The sequence below is a fragment of the Macrotis lagotis genome, chromosome 1 (genome assembly GCF_037893015.1).
Source record: "Macrotis lagotis isolate mMagLag1 chromosome 1, bilby.v1.9.chrom.fasta, whole genome shotgun sequence".
Taxonomy (NCBI): Eukaryota; Metazoa; Chordata; class Mammalia; order Peramelemorphia; family Peramelidae; genus Macrotis; species Macrotis lagotis.
This window is the reverse complement of record NC_133658.1, coordinates 145,622,310-145,641,174: the sequence shown is the minus strand read 5'-3', so window position 1 is coordinate 145,641,174 and position 18,865 is coordinate 145,622,310. Positions and strand designations below refer to the sequence as shown.

Here is an 18,865-nt window from a genome sequence, read left to right as displayed (position 1 = left end):
GAGAAGCAGAAAATAAATTCCTTAATCTTAAGAAACCTCCTTTACCCATAATATCATTCCTTTGGGATCAAGGAGGATCATAGCCACATACATTAGTGACAAAGACAAAGTAAGGAAGAGCACTTTCTTTGAAGAGAGAGAATTTTCTATTTTGATTTTTCTAATATGATTTGGATAGACAAATTAGAACAGAAAATTAACATAGATGGCAAATAGCAAATCTGAAAGAAATCAGGATGCAGTAAAGAAAATCTGCAAATACATAAAAACCAAACCAAATTAAAAAAGTCCTAAAGTAAAGGAAAGAAAATACTTTCAGTTCACCAATGCTAATAAGCCATCAAATTTTATCACCACTCTTTTAGGGGGGAGATAGGAAGTCTAGACTTGTGAATTTATTTCTATAAGGAATTTTTTCTAACAGGAAAAATTAGAACCAGGAACAGATTAAGAGATAAGTTGGGCCTTGATTTACTCTACTATTCTATCTCTCATTATTCAATACTCTGGTCATTAGAGTTCTGGAGCATATGGGCAGTACTAAAACGTGTATTAGATCAGAGGAGGGGAAAAAAAAGCTAGTGGGTTTATTTATTTTAACTCAGTTTCAAAAGTGAAGTAAACCAATAGAGGACTATGCTTACACATACTCAGCCCTTTGCAATATACCTCTGTGCTCATCATTCAAACTAAATCTTCAATATCTACTAATGACCACAGATTATTATCTAAATCCAATAGTCTTTTTTTCTAAGTTAACCTCCTTGGTCTTTTTGGAATATCTGACATGGCATGGGGACAAATCTTTGCCTTCTTGATACTTTCCTCCTTTGGCCTTCATGACACCACCAACCACCCATGACTACAACCACTCTATTTTCTAGTCTTCTAGTCCATTAAATGTGGGATTCCTCAAAATTCTGTACTTGACCCTCTTTTTTCATCCACTCACATGGATTCAATGATTACCTCCAAGTAGATAACTCCCATATCTTTATCTTTACCCATAACGATGATCCCAGAGTTGCAGTACCACATTTTCAAAATAGAGATGCAAACTCTTACCTGGATATTTATTGATATTCATCAAATTCCATGTGTTCAAAACAGAAGTCATCATTATCATCTATGGTACACCACAATCACCCCTTCCCACTAACTTTTCTAATTCTGTCGATGGCACCACCATTCTCCTGTTTATCCAGCATTTTAACTTCAGTTACATCATCTATTTTTTTCCCCTCTTGTTCTTGAATTAATTGCCAAATCTTGGCATTGTTATTTCCACTCTAAATTTCCTCTCTCTCTCTCTCTTTTTTAAGGTTTTTGCAAGACAAATGGGGTTAAGTGGCTTGCCCAAGGCCACACAGCTAGGTAATTATTAAGTTGTCTGAGACCAGATTTGAACTCAGGTACTCCTGACTCCAAGGCCAGTGCTCTATCTACTGCACCATCTAGTTGCCCCATCCTCTTCTACTTCAAACAAACTTGCTTGCTTTAGGTCTACTTACTATTGCCTGTCTAAAAAATTTTAACAGAATCTTAACTTGTCTCCTTCCCTTTAGTCTAACCCATTATCCATCCCATTCTTAACAGTAGGTATAATTAAATACAAAAAACAAAAACCCCAAAACATTTAAACATCTGATCAGAAGGAACTGGCAAAAAACAAAATATTCCTGTCTCAAGAATCTTATATTCTATTTGACCTGCTGACTTTCCCAGTGACTGCCAAAGAATCTGATAATGGCATTCAAGGCCCTCCACAATTTGGTTTCAACTTACTTTTTCGGCTTTGCCTAATACTATTATTTATCAAACACTTTATTTACATTTTTTTTGGTCAACATTGTCTCTACTTTCTAGATTAACCTATCCCACTCTCTCCCTTATTCAAGGTCTAATTCAAATGACACCTCTTCTTTGAAGCTACTTCTGGCTTGCCTAATCAAAAGTGATCTCTGCATCATCAGATTTCTCATTGCTTTTTTTCCTTTCCCATTCTACCTGAATCATTTATTTCTGTATAGGATTTTCTCCCCTATTGAACTGTAAGATCCTTGGAAAGCACAATCCAGCTAAAGTGGCTAGGCTGTCTTGCAGAGGATATACCCCCATACCTATCTTTGTATCCTTTACACCCTGTTCAGGACTTTGTATATGATAGTTCATATATCTGTTGAAGTTCATAGTTCATAAATATTTGTTGAAGCAAATAGGAATTTACAATAGGTAAACAGAGCAGAATGTAGATGCTGGCCAAAAAAAAAAATCCACCCTCAGTGATGACTAAGAAATGTATCCAGACCATTTACTTTTCACATTTTTCATTCATTCAAGAAACTCATCTTTCCAAATTCTTTTATTTTTAACCTCGTACTTTCCCTTTGAAAAATTATTCATACCTAAATTCCTTAGTTTCAGAAATACTACCTCTTTATATATTTTTCTACTTCCAAATATGTTTCATCCTCTTCCCAGACTCTTAATTTGTATCTTCTTTAAAGAATTTTCCTTGGTCCTCTTTTCTCTCTACAACCTCTTGCTTGGCAAGCTCATTCACTTCATTAATGTAAAATTACCATCATGACTATGATGACTCCCAAATCTATATACCTACAGTTCTGACCTTTTTTCTGAGTTCTGGGATCCACATCTCTAATTCAGGACATCACAACCAGACATGTAAGCAGTATCTTAAAACTTAATTGTTTTACTAAATTAATTTTAATGTCTAAGATTTAATAAATCAGCTCCTCCTTCTGATAATGTTTTCTATCTGTGATTCTATGATTTGGCCTATCTCAGTCAAGATCGTAACCTTTGGTCTGATTTGCTTTTTCCTTCACCTTTTCCATCAAATATTTAGCAAGAAGTGTCAAGTTCACTTCTACAGCAATGCTTCCATCTTTTCTTTCCCTTCATTCTTAGTGCTGTTGTCCTACTTCTGTCCTCTTAACCGGTTACAAAAGAATTTTTAAATTGTTTACCCCACATAATCTGTCTCCACACTTGAATTCATTTGTCATGTTGGAATCAGACTAATCTTATATACAGATCTGATCATATCACTCTGCTCAAAAATCCACAATGGCTATTGGTTAAAGCAGACGTTACCAGGCGTGGTTCTCAAGACTCTTTACAGTCTGGCAACTTTACTTTTCTATGTATAATTTATAACATTTCTTTTCATTTACTCTATGCTCCAGCTAAACTGGACAAATAGTTGTACCTTAGTTTCATACACTGTGTTCTTGCTTCCATATTTTTATTAGGCTGATACCTATACATACTATGCCATCTCTTTTTTTCTATTATTTGGCTGCTGACTGAATTAAACAACTTGGTACCCCTAGACCTCACAGAACTTTTATTTTGAAAGCTTTTAACACACCTCTCACTGCATTATACTTATACAGAGTGCCTTGAAAGTCTAGTCAGGGGGCAGCTAGGTGGCGCAGTAGATAAAGCACAGGCCCTGGAGTCAGGAGTACCTGGGTTCAAATCCAGTCTCAGACACCTAGCTGTATGGCCTTGGGTAAGCCACTTAACCCCATTTGCCTTGCAGGAAGGAAGGAAGGAAAGAAAGAAAGACAGAAAGACAGAAAGAAAGAAAGTCTAGTCAGTTTTAAGCCTTAACAGGTTAAAAATGCTCTAAGACTGATGAAACATACTGTGTGTGTGTGTTGTCTTACCTTGTTTTTTTAGGCTTTAAGTCCCCTAAAGACTTTATACCTCAATGCCTAACAAAATACAATGCACAACACACTTGGTGCTTAATAAATTAAATGTGCATTTCAATGGATTTTCTGAAAGCAATCATTTATAAAGGATCTGTAAAAAATATTTGATCATTAAGTGTAGAGGACTGGAGCAGGAGTGTGAATACGTGGTCCAGGCCATGTGCACCTGTATTTGTAGTACAAGCTCTAAGATTGCTCTGTTACAGTTCTCTAGGAACCCTGAAGATTTATTCAATGCTAGATAAGGACCCTGAGAACAGAGGGAGGATCCAACTTGGGAAGAAAATATGCCTGAAAATATCATACACAGTTATGTAGGTGCAGAGACCAGCACTAAGTTAGACAAAACAAATCCTGTACCCAAAATGTAGGAAAATAGTGCACAGGTCTGTGAACAGATCAAAGGGTACAATTTTCACAAGCTTGCATTTTTGATTACATACCTTTTACGAGCGTTATCTTTAAATATTCTGACATTCTGGACAATAAATGGAATGATCTCTCGCATTGCCCCACCTGCCTTGTCTTTTCTCTATTCAGCTTCTTACCAAGGCAGTGGGGGCGCAGGTTGCCCCTCACAATTTTGGTACCCGAACAGGGATTGGGGGCACAGATCGCCCTGCCACAAATAAGACCAACCACAAAAATGAAGCATACTACCTACTTCCTAAAATAAGTGATGGGAACTGAGTAAGACATTCTTTTTCAATATGGTCAATATGGAAACTTATTTTGCTTAACTATGCATATTACTAATAGGGTTTTGTTTTTTTTTTTCAGTGGAGAGAAGGGGGGTGTATATAAAAGAGAAATAGGTGAAAAAGACAAACTAGATTCTTATTATTTGAAAATAAAGTAAAAATTTAAAACTAAAACAAAATTATGTAGTGGCTGTAACTTATCCTTAGAAATAAGATATCACTTTTATTTTATATAATGCTTTTGTCTATTAAATGTAATTTAGATTAATCAACAAATAATAAGGGTGTATTAAAGTAACACTCACTTTCAAGCTCCCATTCAATGAAGGGAAGTTAAAAGATCTACCAATTTAAGCTCTTCTCTTCACAGATAATAGAAACAGTTGAAATACTTTCTCCATCTCATAATGTATATATATGCATGCCCATGTGCAAGTTTTTAAGTGTATGCAATCACAGACGGCATGCCAGTTCTTACTGATGAAAACTATTTCTTTTCTGGGTATGGGAGTTATGAACAGTTTTTGTAGGAACAGAGAAATATCTATGATCTATATGTTATGTCATATGTATATATTAATGGCAATTTGTTGCAAATTTTCAGATGGACTGTACGGACAAAAATTGGCTTTACTCTTTCACTTTAAAGTGAAATGCACCAAAAATTAAGGTTTTGTACTCTTTTATATACTGAAACAAAAGCAAATTAATATAAATAAAATATGATCAAATCCTGAAAAGATCCATGAAACTTTTCAAAGAATCACAACACTTATAAATTGGGAAAATCTAAAGTAGCCAACATATAATCCATACCTGAGAAATAATTCTCTCAACAACAGAATCAAATGTTTATGTTGCTTTGACTGGAAGATCTTTAAGTGGAGGGAACTTACTACATCCCAAAGAAACTTCACTGCCTTTTGAATAGAGCTCTTGGTAGGAAATTTCTTTTCACACCATCATTAATCTTGCCTTTCTGCAGCTTCCTGTTGTACTGCTCTTAATTTTAGCAAATTCTCTTAACCACAGAAATAAAGCATGCCAAGGAATAACCTTAGAAAAAATGAACTGTTTTGATATTTTAAGTAGGAAATATGTAATCACTATTTGACAGCTATTATCCTAACATAGGTACTATAGAAAACTAACAATGCTATATCTATTGAACAATTTACCACCATCTCTTTTGTTTTTTTTTTTTTGGTGGCATATCATTTCATTGTTGGCCCATAATAATCATTTACACTGAGTACCAGGAAGCTACCTGCTCTCAGATCTCTTGTTATTCCATTAGTTCAAGGCATTGACAATTTCACCCACTTTTCAGAAGAAGGGGGAGATTTCCTATTATATTTTTCTTAATTGTTTAAGATTACACATAACTGCCAAAACGTTTTTACCTTGTTTCTGTTCACAGTTCACAGCACATCCCAAAATGAGTTGAAGCATCCTTCCAAGCTCTGCGGCATCTGAGTGTTCCCCAATAAGATTAACATCAGGAAGTGTAAAATCATTAATCTGCTGTCCTAAAATCTGAAGAGAGGGGGGGAAAGAATCTCATATATGTATCCATGTTAAAATGGAGAGCTCAAAACAAAATTTTCAAATGAGATCTCAATACCAGAATCTAGACTTGACTGTGAGGGGTGAAATGTCTAGAATTCAAACTAATGGTCTTGGTCTCTTCCTTCCCACATCTATCTTCCTTTATATCTAGTTATCGTGTTCTGTACAGAGTAGGACTTAATAAACATTTGTTGAAATGTTTAGATTGTTTTAAGAATATTTTATTACTTATTTTTTTCTATCTCATTCAAATTTAATATGGCGAGCAGTTGTTGGTCAAATAAAATAAGTCCCCCAAGTGTCTTACCTCATGGTTATAATCCAGAATTCCTTTTAAAATTTTCTTCAAATTGCTTATCTGTCCAAAGAAAGACAAAGGATAGCTGAATAGAAGTTAAATATAACTCAAGTTAAGTAAATTATATTTCAAGACAAGTTTGTGGATTATTTTAGTCAAAGTGTTATTTTTTAAAAGATTTTAAAATCTTACTATCATGTCTGGGTTGTATCAAAGAATATATTTTCTTTATGTGTTGACATGTTATAGGAAGGAAAAGAACAAATTTCAAAGGCTTTCAATTGAAGGCGAAGTTCTAACACTAAATAGTAGAAAATAGTAAAAAGAGGGAATAAAGAAGAATATATAATATTAACTTCTGCTCAAAAACATTTCCAAATCCAAAATTCAGAAAAAAGGAAGATTAAATATGAAACTGTGAATATTTTACAGAGAATCTGAATTTTAGAATTTTGATACTGAATTTCTTTTTTTTTTTGCTAACTGGTCTAAGTCTGAATAGGGCATATTGAGGTCTTCAACTGTGATTTTTTTTTGTCTAGTTCTCTCTAATAGGAATAATTTTTCCATCAAAAACCCTAGCTGCACCAATAGTTATACATATTTATACACAAATATATGTAGTATTCTATCTGTAAGCATAGTATAGTTTTCCTGCTTATCATTTTGAATCATGTATAATTTTATAGTTGAATCATCTGACAACTATCCATGTTTTCTTGAATTCTTTTTGAAGTATAATAAATTCTGCTTCAATCACTTGACTATGTGAACCTTTTGTTTCAAGTACTTCCTAATTCATTCAGCTACCCTTGTTCATGCTCACTGTTATGACTGTTAACTGAATATTGTTGCTTTTAGTATAGTCCTCAAATTTCCTCTTGTTTTTTCTCTCTATAAATTAGGGTAGGGAAATCTGATCAACACTAGTAATCTCTAACTTAAATGTTATACTCCTATACCTTTCTTCACCAAGCCCAGACTCCAATCTCTCTTATACTTTCATCTGATTCCTTTATAATCAACTCCCAGGTTTACATCTGTTTGGTTAGGGACTATTCATTCCAAATTCTACTCTCCTCATAATTCCCTTCTCTCCTTCCCTGCTGAGTTTAATGACTATCTATACTGAAATCTATTTGTGTATTCACTCCTCCTTTATCCAGTTCAGTCAAGAGGGATATTATATAATGCTTGCTACCTAAATCACTTCCCCTATATTCATATTCTTTTTTCTTGGGCATACCATTTAGCAAAATAAACTCTTACCTATTGTATTTCTTCCCCCCCCATCTTTCTTTCCTTTATTAAAAGCAAAAGAACAAACTAGGTGCCATAGTAGATAGAACACTCTTAATGAGTCCATGAGTTTTCTCCATCTTGTAGTTCAAAGATTCTACTGGGTAATGTCTTCTCCCTTCTCTTCCAATTTTTTTCACCCCTACATCTTATTTCACTTTTTATCTCTTGGCTTCATTTCTTTCAGCATGGGTGGTGGTGGTGGGGGTTTGAGGGGGTGGGGTGTGTGACAAGACATTTTCCCCCCCTCAAAGGTTGTTCATTTTGCTATTATAATAATTAAAGTATACTATTATGCCTTGTTTTTTTAATTAATGTTTATTTATTATTGTTAAAATATGTTACTTTAGTATGTTTTTAATAAAATAAGTAATTCAAACTTCTTTCTTTTGGGTCACTGCTGTGATTTCCCTTATTTCACTCACAGTTCCAGACCACAGCAATAAAGCAAGTTACACAAATTTTTTGCTTATACAAGTTATGTTTACACCATTAAGTACATAGTAGTAGGATGGCTTAAAAAAATTGATTAATTTTAAAATATTCTATTGCTAAAAAATACTAACCATCATTTTGAGTCTTCAGCAAGTCGTAATCTTTTGCTGGTGGAGATATTAATGGTTGCAGACTGGTTAATAGATGCACACTCAGTAGCTGCTAAAGGCTGAGGCAGCTGTGGCAATTCTTAAAATAAGACAACAATTGCCACATGGACTAACTCTTCCTTTCACTTGAATACTCAGAGGCCACTTTAGATTGTAATTGGCCTAATTTCAATACTGCTGTGTCTCAGGGAATAAGGAAACCCAAGGAGAAGGGAGAAATGGGATCAACTGGTCAGTAGAGAAGTCAGAACACACACATTCATTAAGTTCATTGTCTTATATGGTAATGATTCATGGGGCCCCAAAATAATTATAATAGTAACATGGGGGGAGGCTAGGTGGCGTAGTGGATAAAGCACCGGCCCTGGAGTCAAGAGTACCTGGGTTCAAATCCGGTCTCAGACACTTAATAATTACCTAGCTGTGTGGCCTTGGGCAAGCCACTTTTAACTCCATTTGCCTTGCAAAAAAAAAAATAGTAACATAAAAGTTCACCAATCACAGATCACTATAACAGATGCAATAATGAAACCCCACTGCCTTGTGAATACCAAAAACCAGAAAGAAACAATAAGTGAAAGATACATTTGCAGATGAAAAAATTGGAAAATACCTTTAATCTCCAATTGTCTCCCACTTCAGTTTTGATTCTATTTAGCCAATTTTCATCAAAATATACAGGATCTCTGCAAATAAGAAAAAGTTGATTTATTAATAGGACAGTAGAGGGCGGCTAGGTGGCGCAGTGCATAAAGCACCGGCCCTGGAGTCAGAAGTACCTGGGTTCAAATGCGGTCTCAGACACTTAATAATTACCTAGCTGTGTGGCCTTGCGCAAGCCACTTAACACCATCTGCCTTGCAAAAAAAAAAAACCTAAAAAAAATAGGACAGCACTGTAGCAAGTATATATATATATATATATATATATATATATATATATATATATATGTATATATAAAATAAATAATATTCTTCAGAAGACCAATTGAAGAGCTTAGAGTTACTAGCTGTATGAGAGCAAGTCACTTAACTTTTTGAACCCTAGGATTGCATCTGTAAAATGGAGATCATACCATTTGCAGTACTAAGAATTATAAAAATCACAGTAGACAGGAGCTCAGTGAAACCCAGCAAATCCATTAGATCACATGTTTCATTTTATTGATGAGGAAGCTGATGCAATGACTTAGCCAAAGTTAAAGTGTTATGATGATCAATGAGTGCTTTATAATGGTAACTTATATACATAGATAAGGCAAAAGATGAGGAAAAAGCTATGGGCATCTAAAAGGAAATAAGAAAGAAATGCTAACACTTATCTTTCAACTGATTATAACTAAGAGGAAACTATCTTTCTCCTTTGAAAAACTATGTGTACAGTAATAATAGCTGGCATTTATATAGCACACTGAAACTTGCAAAGCACCTTGACCACATAACCTCATTTGATTTTTATGACAATTCTTGGAGGTTGTCAGTCTACAAGCATTTATTTATCGAGGATTCTACTACATGGTAGTAGCACAGGCACTGTGCTAAGACAGGAGTGGGAAAAAACAATGTGTTTGGAGCCAGATCAGTCTCTTGCCTATATGACCATGGACAAATCATTCACCCTCTCTGGGGCTCAGCTTCCTTTTCTGTAAAATGGGGTGTTTTAAGGTTCCCTATTCAGAGACTGTTATATTCATGTACAGTTGCTATATTTAAGTATATAAAATTTGAACAGTATTAGAGCTATTATACAGATGAGAAAAGATCTTAGGATTTAATTTATAGTATGGAAGGGGTAAAATTGTATAAGAAAATAATCTTTTCTATAACCTTTAACAGATTATCTGCTATCTATCCTAGGGTAAGGGGAAGGAAGAAAGGGTGGGAGGGAGAATACTTCAAAGATGAATGTTGAAAATTATCTTTACAAATAACTGGGAAGATAAATTTTTTAAGAAATTAAGAAAAAAATTCTTTTTCAATTTTGTGTTGATAAATAAACTCCTAGGGTGTGTGTGTGTGTGTGTGTGTGTGTGTGTGTGTGTGTGTAAAATTAACAATGGTACATTTTAATGTAATATTTCAGGTAGGAAACATAAAAGTTTAAATGTAGCTAATATTTTTTGTTGGGTTTTTTTGCAAGGCAATGGGGTTAAATGACTTACCCAAGGTCACACAGCTAGGTATAAAGTGCCTGAGGTCACATTTGAAATCAGAACCTCCTGACTCCAAGACTGGAGCTCTATCCATTTATATCACTTGGCTGCCCTTATGTATTAATACTAATGAAATACTTATAGATCTTCCCCCCCGCCAGATTTGAAACAAGTCACATGAATTTAAGTTATACTTACTGCTGTTCTACTCCCAGCACTGCTTATGGCAGAGACAGCAGTCAGGGCCCTAAATGGTACATAAACCAAAATAGGCAATGCCCTTTGTAAGCTTAAAGCACTACACGAATGTGACTTACTACCAGGGAAACTTTCAAGTCTGAGTAATCAACCACTCAACAAAAATCACTTATTAGAATTTCATACTTCAAGAATTCATGGAGTAATATTAATTCTAAGGAAAATTAATCTTTAATATAAAGAAACTGACAAGTTTGTGTTTTCACTGATTCCTATTACATGGGATCAATTAGTTGGAACACCTAGTTTCCCATGCTGCCCTGCCTTAACTTCTGAAAATCATTTACTGTTTGGCAACAATCAGCACCTACCTAAGTGGGCCATAAACTGCAGTCAAACATTTGAGGGTAAAAGTTCTTTTCTGTTCCACTTTTATATGCCCAATTTATCACAAAGTCTTGTATACATATTAAATGTTTAATAAATGCTTGCTGAATCTGAACAAAAGGTGAGAAAAATATTTTTAAAAAAGATTAAAAAAAAATCTTAGAAATTTCTTTAAAACAATGAATTATCAGATGCCAATCATACATTCTATAAGACTTGCTGAACCAAAAACTAAAGAACAACATATAGTAAGAGAAGCCTGGCTTTAATACTTCAAAATCTCTATTTACATATAAATGTTCACTTTTATTTTCTGGTGACTTATTAACATGGATTATTTTAAACCTATTTGAAATATGATTGAGGAATAGATAACTAATATGTAATTCCAAAGTGTTACATGTAACCAGTACTTACCCAGCAAAAAAGTATAGTCCTAGGCTAATTACCTGATCCTCTCTCTTTTTTGCTTCAATTATTGGCATTTTTGAGAATAAAATGCCTGTGTAACAATCATAAAAAATATTTAAATATATATTTGAGAACAATTTAATATTTTTTTCTTTAAGTACCAAAACCCCCTCTCCAACTAATAATCTTATCTTGATTAGCTCATTTTATCCCTACCTTATACTTCACAAAATATATCCAGAAACTTCTAAGTGCATTGTTAAGAAATGGACTATCCAATATTTAAGTTCATCATATGTAAATGGAAATGCTTTCCACATTCTAAATATTCAGAATGTTTTCTGAATATGAAGAATAGGTACTACTTTGACTGAACTTGAAAGCTGTTTGATTCCCTTCATATTTTGGGACCTACTGATAGCTGTACAATAACTGATTAACATGCTTCTATGTTTAGAATATTACTGTGAACACTGTGTCAGTGCCCAAGAAAATCTTTCCATTTTAAATTGTACTAGAAACAGTGAAATGAGTTAATATTTAAAAGAAAAACAAAAGGATGTTTGTGTAGACTTTGGTTCCTAAAACAATTTTACCCACAAAGAATCTTGTTTTAAAAATTAGCAGCTTAAAAAAAATAAAAAAAAATTAGCAGCTTTTTCTCACCACAAATAACTACTATTAAAATCTTCATTTTTAGGCAGAATACTGATTTAAAATACATAAAGCACCATAGTTCAAAACTTTGAATAATTAACACACTACTGACTATACAGTACCCCCATAGTTCATTCAAAGCCTTGATTCTTGATTTAAATACTGGCTTTTTTGTTAAATTGCAGGGTTGTAGGTACATAATACATAATGTACAGTGAAGTTCTTAAAGCATAATCAGACTGCCATATATCTTATTCTTCCAAGCAGGAGGACTTTGAATAAAATGTCTTTGAAATTTAATAAAAGGGAAAAAAATGGCCTACTGACTTAACAAGAATTCTAATTAACAATTATCATAAAATATTTAGATTACTAACTCTTTTAAAATAAAATGATATAAAATATAGTGCAGGAAGACAAAATAATGCAATGGAAATAACTGACCTAGAAGTCAGGAGAATTCTTAAATCCACTTTTGTCATATACTAGTTAAATGACCTTTGACAAATTACCCACCCTCTTTATAGCAACTACTTCGTGAATAAAATGAACACAATGTGTACCTATGACAAAAGATTTTGTGAAGTTGAAATAAAAAACATATTTATGAAAGTAAATTGAAAAACCCCAAACAAATCAGGTATTAAATATAACTTTATTCTTCCTTTGAAGATGAAGAATTTTGAACCTTTGAAGATAACACTTGGGCTGCCAATGAATTATGAAGTGTCAAGTTGCCAAGATTTCCAGTTGATATACTCCATATAAATCAGCTGTTCTTGTAAAATCTGCTTCAAGTCACCTAATTACAATATATCATATGATTATAGATTAAGAGCTATAAGAGAGGTCCGATTCTGGTTCAATCCCCTCACTTCAGAGAAAAGGAGCTGAGAGACATTAAATGATTTCCCCAAAGTCACAGAGAGTCAAACCCATGTCTACTTCTTCAAATCTATCATTCCCTCCATTGTACCACTCTCCTCTCAGAAGAAACAGGATGATGTACACTGATGGATACTTAACAAAATCAGGACATGATTTGTGACCCTAGGTAAAACACAACATCTGATACTTAAGTAAAATAGCAAACTGCTAACCATACTTCTTTGGAAATACTTTAAAAACTATGGACTCTTATCCTGTTTAAGAATTTATCTATAAATTCAAGATATGAAAAAACCCACCAAGAATTTATTATGTATATAAAATTTGTACAAACATAATTAGGACAAACTAACACAATAACAATTGGCACTGATGTTGTACATTAGTATTTATAAAGCATTTACATATATTATCTGAATTTCTGATGGTTATTTGAGATAACTTTATAATTAATTTATCAAAAAAAAAAGAACAGAAAGTTAGATGCTATTTCTGAACAAGAAACAACCAATCATGTCATTAGTTAAAAAAAACTCATGATTTTTCAAGGAGTCATATAAAACTTTGATTACACCATATTGAGATGCTAAAACTAGATCTCAAGATCATTATTCTTATATGTATTAGAACAATGGCAGTATAATGGAGGGACAACTGGATTTGGAAAAAAATTTGATCCAAGGTTAGGGTCTGCCCCCCTGCTAGCTGGGTATCCTTGTGGAGACGATTTAAACCTTTTTTTAAGGAAAGTCACAAACTACTCAACTGTAAAAGGATGCTAATATCTATTTTACCTATTTCTCTGGGTTGTTAGGAGACTAAAACAGGCAGTTAGGTAGCACAAGGAAGGGAGCCTAGGACCTAGAGTTAGAAAGGTCTGAGTTCTTCCTGGGCCTCAGATACTAGCTGTGTGCTCTGAAAATACTATTTCACCTCTGCTGGCTACATCTTCATTTGGTATTGGGAATAATAATAACATCTACCTCCCAAGACTGCTGTGAAGATAAAATGAGCTATTTGTAAAATTTTTTGCCATCTTTAAAGAGCTAAGTAAAACTATTAATAAAATGAAAACTCTGATGTAAGACCTTTGTGACCTTAAACTTTATTTAAAAATTAGTAATTATTTACTAAAGTATACCTGTGATTTAGGAAACTAAAGTAGGCAACTGAATGGAGGAGAAACCTGAATAGAAAGGGACCTGAGCCAGGAAGACCACCCAGAAGGTCATTTCAGTAGACCAGGTGTGAGGTGATGAGGGCCCCACCTAGGGCAGCAGTTGTGTGAGTAGAGAGAAGGGGATAAAATCTGGCAACAAACTGACCATGTGAGTTAAGAGTTGGCTAGTCAAACACATTTAATAAACACCAACTGAGTATTAACAATTGCAGAGTTCAGAAGTAAGGAGGGTTTTGGGGAAGAAGATAATGAATTCTACTTCAAACACCTTGAATTTGAGATGCTTACATCTACTCAAGGGCCAATTGGTGGCATGGTGGATAGAGTGCTGAGCCAGAAGTCAAGAGTTCTAGGGCAGCTAGGTGGTGCAGTGAATAGAGAACTGACTGTGGAGTCAGGAGGACCTGAGTTCAAATCCAGCCTCAGACACTTAATTACCTAGCTGTGTGACCTTGGGCAAGTCAGTTAACCCCACTACCTTAAATAAATAAAATTTTTAAAAAATTATAAACACAACCAAAAAAAAAAGAGACCCTATTTGCCTGAGGTCCTCATCTTAAAATCAGTTGGATAATGAAATGGCAAAACAATCCAGTATCTTTGCCAAGAAAACCCTAAATGGGGTCAGAGAGGGTGGGTCAGGCCTGAAATGACTTAAAAACAAACCTACTCAAACATCCAATAGACATTTGAAAATGTATGAGTATAGCTTCAGCTAAGGCTTAACTAGGTGTAGATTAGTAGATATGGTAGTTATCTGCAGAGAGATAATAATTAAACCCCTGGGAGTAGACAAGTTCACTGAGTGAAACAATACTGCCAAAAAAAGGGGAAAAGCAGCCAGGAAGGCTGAGACATGGATGAAAATCAGCAAAGGAGAGCGGAGAGGAGTTTGGGGGCAGATAGGAGAACTAAGAAAGCAATCTCAAGAAACTATTAGAAAAGAGACTAGCCCAGAGAAAATGGTCAACTGTGTAAAATAGCTGAGAAGGAAGGGGCATTAGATTTGGCAATTAAGAGATCACTGGTAACTTTGGATAGGGCAGTTTCAGTTTAAATGATGAGGAGAAAAAACAGATGTCAAAGACTTTATAAAAGAGGAAGAGGAGAGAAAGCAGAAAATAAAATGATAGCTGGCAGACAAAGCGGGGTGTAACAAATTTTTTTTTTTAAAGGATGAAGGAAATTTGACCATGGTTGTAAACTGTAGAAAAGAAATCAATAGATAGGGAGAAAATGAAAATAAGAGAGACAGTGGTATGGATAGTAGACACAATTTGCTGGAGAAGACAGGAGAAGGGCGGGAATAAACATTTATAAATGGGATCAAAAGTGTTTGTAGAAATGTTGACCTTAGAAGTATGTTAGTCAAAGCAAGACCAGAGTGAAAGAGAAGTGGGAGGGGATTTGAACCCAGGTTTTTTCCCCCAGGTTTTTTTTTTTTTTTTTGCAAGGCAAACAGGGTTAAGTGGCTTGCCCAAGGCCACACAGCTAGGTCATTATGAAGTATCTCCGGATTTGAACCCAGCTACTCCTGACTCCAGGGCTGGTGCTTTATCCACTATGCCACCTAGCTGCCCCCTGAACCCAGGTTTTTTTTACAACTAAGAGATCTCTTTTTTATTCATCTTGTCAAGCTGCTTCAAGTATCCCCCCAACAATTTTACAGAAATGGAATTTCAGAGAAGTTGTGTGACTTGTGCAAAATCATACTTTAAGTGTTGGAATTCAGATATGAACTGAGATTAATTTTCTGCTTCCATGATGAGTATTCTTTCCACTACACTGCCCAGAGCAACACCATCCTACTAATCTCTCAGACTCACAATTTAGGGGTTATCCTAGACTTCCCACATTCAATCTATTGCCAAGGTTTAAGAATTTTACTTTCATAACAGCTAGCTCCCTGGACCAGAGTCCTGCCCCCACCCAGTGAACTCCAGTAAGTCCCTATCGCCTCCAAAAAACCTATAGGTTTGATTTTTAAATCCCTTCTTGGACTGGTCACTTCCGTCTTTCTAATTTTTAAACACTCCTTCATCCAGTCACATTGGCTCTCCTTGATGTTCCTCAGATAAGACATTTCATCTCCCAACTCTGGGCATTTTCTTGGCTGTTCCCCATTAATGGAATGCTTTTCCTCTTCATCTCTGCTTCCTGGCTTCCTTCCAAGTCCCAGCTAAAATCCCACCCTCTATAGCAAGCCTTGGCCAATCCTTAATTCTAATGTCTTCACTCCACTGATTACTTTTAATAGATCTGGTATATGCTCCCACATTACTCTATGAAAGATCCTTGAAATCAGGGATTGTCTCTACTCTGCTTTGTACCTTAAGCTTAGGAACTTAATGCCTATTTACTGACTAAATTGCCTCACAAAAAGGCGATCAACCATTAGAACCACAGGCATAAATATACATAAGGAGAGAAAAAGAACAAAACTGAAGGTGACAATATAAATAAAAGCTAAGAAAGGAAAATTGCTAGTAGCATTCTTCCATTCCTATTCCCAGCTCTTTTTTCCTCATTTGTCCTCTTCTCTGTTTTTCCTGTTCTTCTGGTCTTCTTCCTGCTGACATACCTCTTGGTTCTTCCTATGAAATTTTTTATATAAAAGGCTAGAAAAGCTATTAACCTCTAATTTAACCCTTGATTCAAAAGAAGGAAGTAGTCAGCTTTTTTTTTTGTGGGTAGGGGATATACTATGTTTTTAACCACCTACAACAAAATTTAGTCAAAACTGCACTGCCAAGAAAATATTACTTAAAAAATTTTCTAATACATTTTTCTGAATTTTATATAACAAAAGCAAAAGTAGCAACACTAGGGAAAACTACTTCCCTTTGTATAAAAAGATTACTCAAAAGATACAAAAATCATAAATTATGAATCAAGCTCAAAAGGCTTTGAGTTAATGGCTATAGTTCAAAGCATGCAAATAGGATGAGACAGTTATGGCAAATGAGTCAATGAAGATTTCAAGTAAAGAAAAACAAAAATCAAACTGAGATATCTTTGGATAACGATTGTCTAGTCAACATCATAATGGCAAAATATTCTTTAAGTTATACACAAATGAAAGCAGTTTTCCAAAAACAAAATAAAAAGGGAGGAAGAAGATTTTAATACGCATTCACAAAATGCCAAACCTGTTGCTAAGTAATGGGAATACAGATAGAAAAGACAGGTCTTGTTCTCAAGGAGTTCACATTCTTTTTTATTTTTTAAGCAGGCAAACAATGGGTATAGGTTTTATCTTTCCCTTGGAAGTTCAACTAGCTATAAAATAACTATAATGTTTATAAAAAGTTTAGGATTACAAAGTTATAATAAATAACCTTGCAAATATGAAAAGAAAGCAAATCCTAAAAAGTCTTGCTAAGTTTAATTAATATTAAAATTACTTAATTTCTGTTTAAGTCACAGGACTGGTCATTACTAAATGAGAAACAAGGAAGATAGCAATCATTTATTTCAAAGTACTTAAATAACTTGCAGTCATAATCAGATTAATGCAACTAAAGCCACATGGCACTCTACAAACATACAGAGAAAGAAATTCATGTTTAAGTCTTAATTTGATAATCCTGAGTCTAAGAACACATGGCGTTGCCATTTTTCCAAACCCCAAAGTTAGATGTGGTTACTATATTATAGATGACTACTCCACACAAATCATCATTTTTCATTCAGTTCTGGATTTGAATATTATGTCTCATTAAACATTAATTTGCATAGCTTTTTAGACAAAAAATAATGAATTTTTTTTGAAGTGTGTGAAATTCTATTTTCCTCCAGTAAAATGACAAACTTGACCACTCTTTCCCTTTAAGAGTGATACAATTAACATTCACTGCTCTATGAAGTGTTAAATCATTCTGATTATAAAGGCAAAGCAGATGTTTTGTTTTATATTTAAGCACATGGGGACCTCAGAAAGACAAACCATTCTAACTTCTGCTCAAGTTGGCAAATTCACATGTGATCAAATGAAAACAGCCTTTTTGCACTCCTATGTTGCCAATGTTCCATAACAAGCTTACTATATATAGAGTAATTTATAGGATGATTTAGCTGCAGGACAGCTGAAAGGGTCTGGTTATTCTCAGGGTGCAAATGAAAGCTGTTGGGGCAAGGTTCAGGAGATCCTTTGGATGTACAGACAGGTGAAATGGCAATCAATGTCTGAGGGCCCTAAGGGCCTAGTAGTAAGGTAGATAATGGTCTGGTGGTCCTCTGAATCTTACCAAAGATATCATGGTTGATGATTGCTCAACCAAATGGTTTGAGTTGACCATGTCATTCCATAGAGGCTGGAGAAGGGAACCTAGCTCACCATCATCTGGAAGGAGAGAGAAGGTAAACAATTCCCTTTTATATAGGTGAGGGAGAGTAACATTTAGCCAAGAGAGCAAGATAAGGCTGGGAGAAGGGATTCTTGTTGTGCTTCCTCATGTTGGACCCTAATCTGGACCAAAAGGCAGGCTGGGGTAAAGAAAAAGGGAGAAGTAGGAAAGAGATGTGGACCCTACTGTCCGTGTGCTTGCTGATATAGTTGGGTATAATGAATTAGACTAATCAACAGCTGAGGTTCAAATATAAGTAGAAATGATAATAACCCCCATAAGATTTAGCTAGAAAAGGAGATCACATTAGAGTCTATCATTAACTGGAGAAATGCAACCTTTAAAAAGTCTATAAACATATGCACAGATCTTCATAGAATATGTAATTACTACTATATGCCCTATATTTAAAATAAGACAAGCAGATTAAA

The 18,865-nt window shown here is 34.5% G+C and overlaps 1 protein-coding gene across 2 annotated transcripts in view; it reads right to left on the bottom strand.

Moving 5' to 3' along the window:
- The window catches only part of HOOK3 (hook microtubule tethering protein 3), a 111,116-nt gene that overhangs the window by 75,016 nt on the left and 17,235 nt on the right, over positions 1–18,865 (bottom strand). For both annotated transcript variants that reach the window (XM_074209056.1, XM_074209057.1), the window contains exons 3-5: positions 8,829–8,901; positions 6,321–6,371; positions 5,848–5,980 (exon numbers count right to left, since the gene is read on the bottom strand). In XM_074209056.1, the coding sequence (XP_074065157.1) occupies positions 5,848–5,980; positions 6,321–6,371; positions 8,829–8,901 (257 nt within the window). The remainder of the gene's footprint in view (positions 1–5,847; positions 5,981–6,320; positions 6,372–8,828; positions 8,902–18,865) is intronic.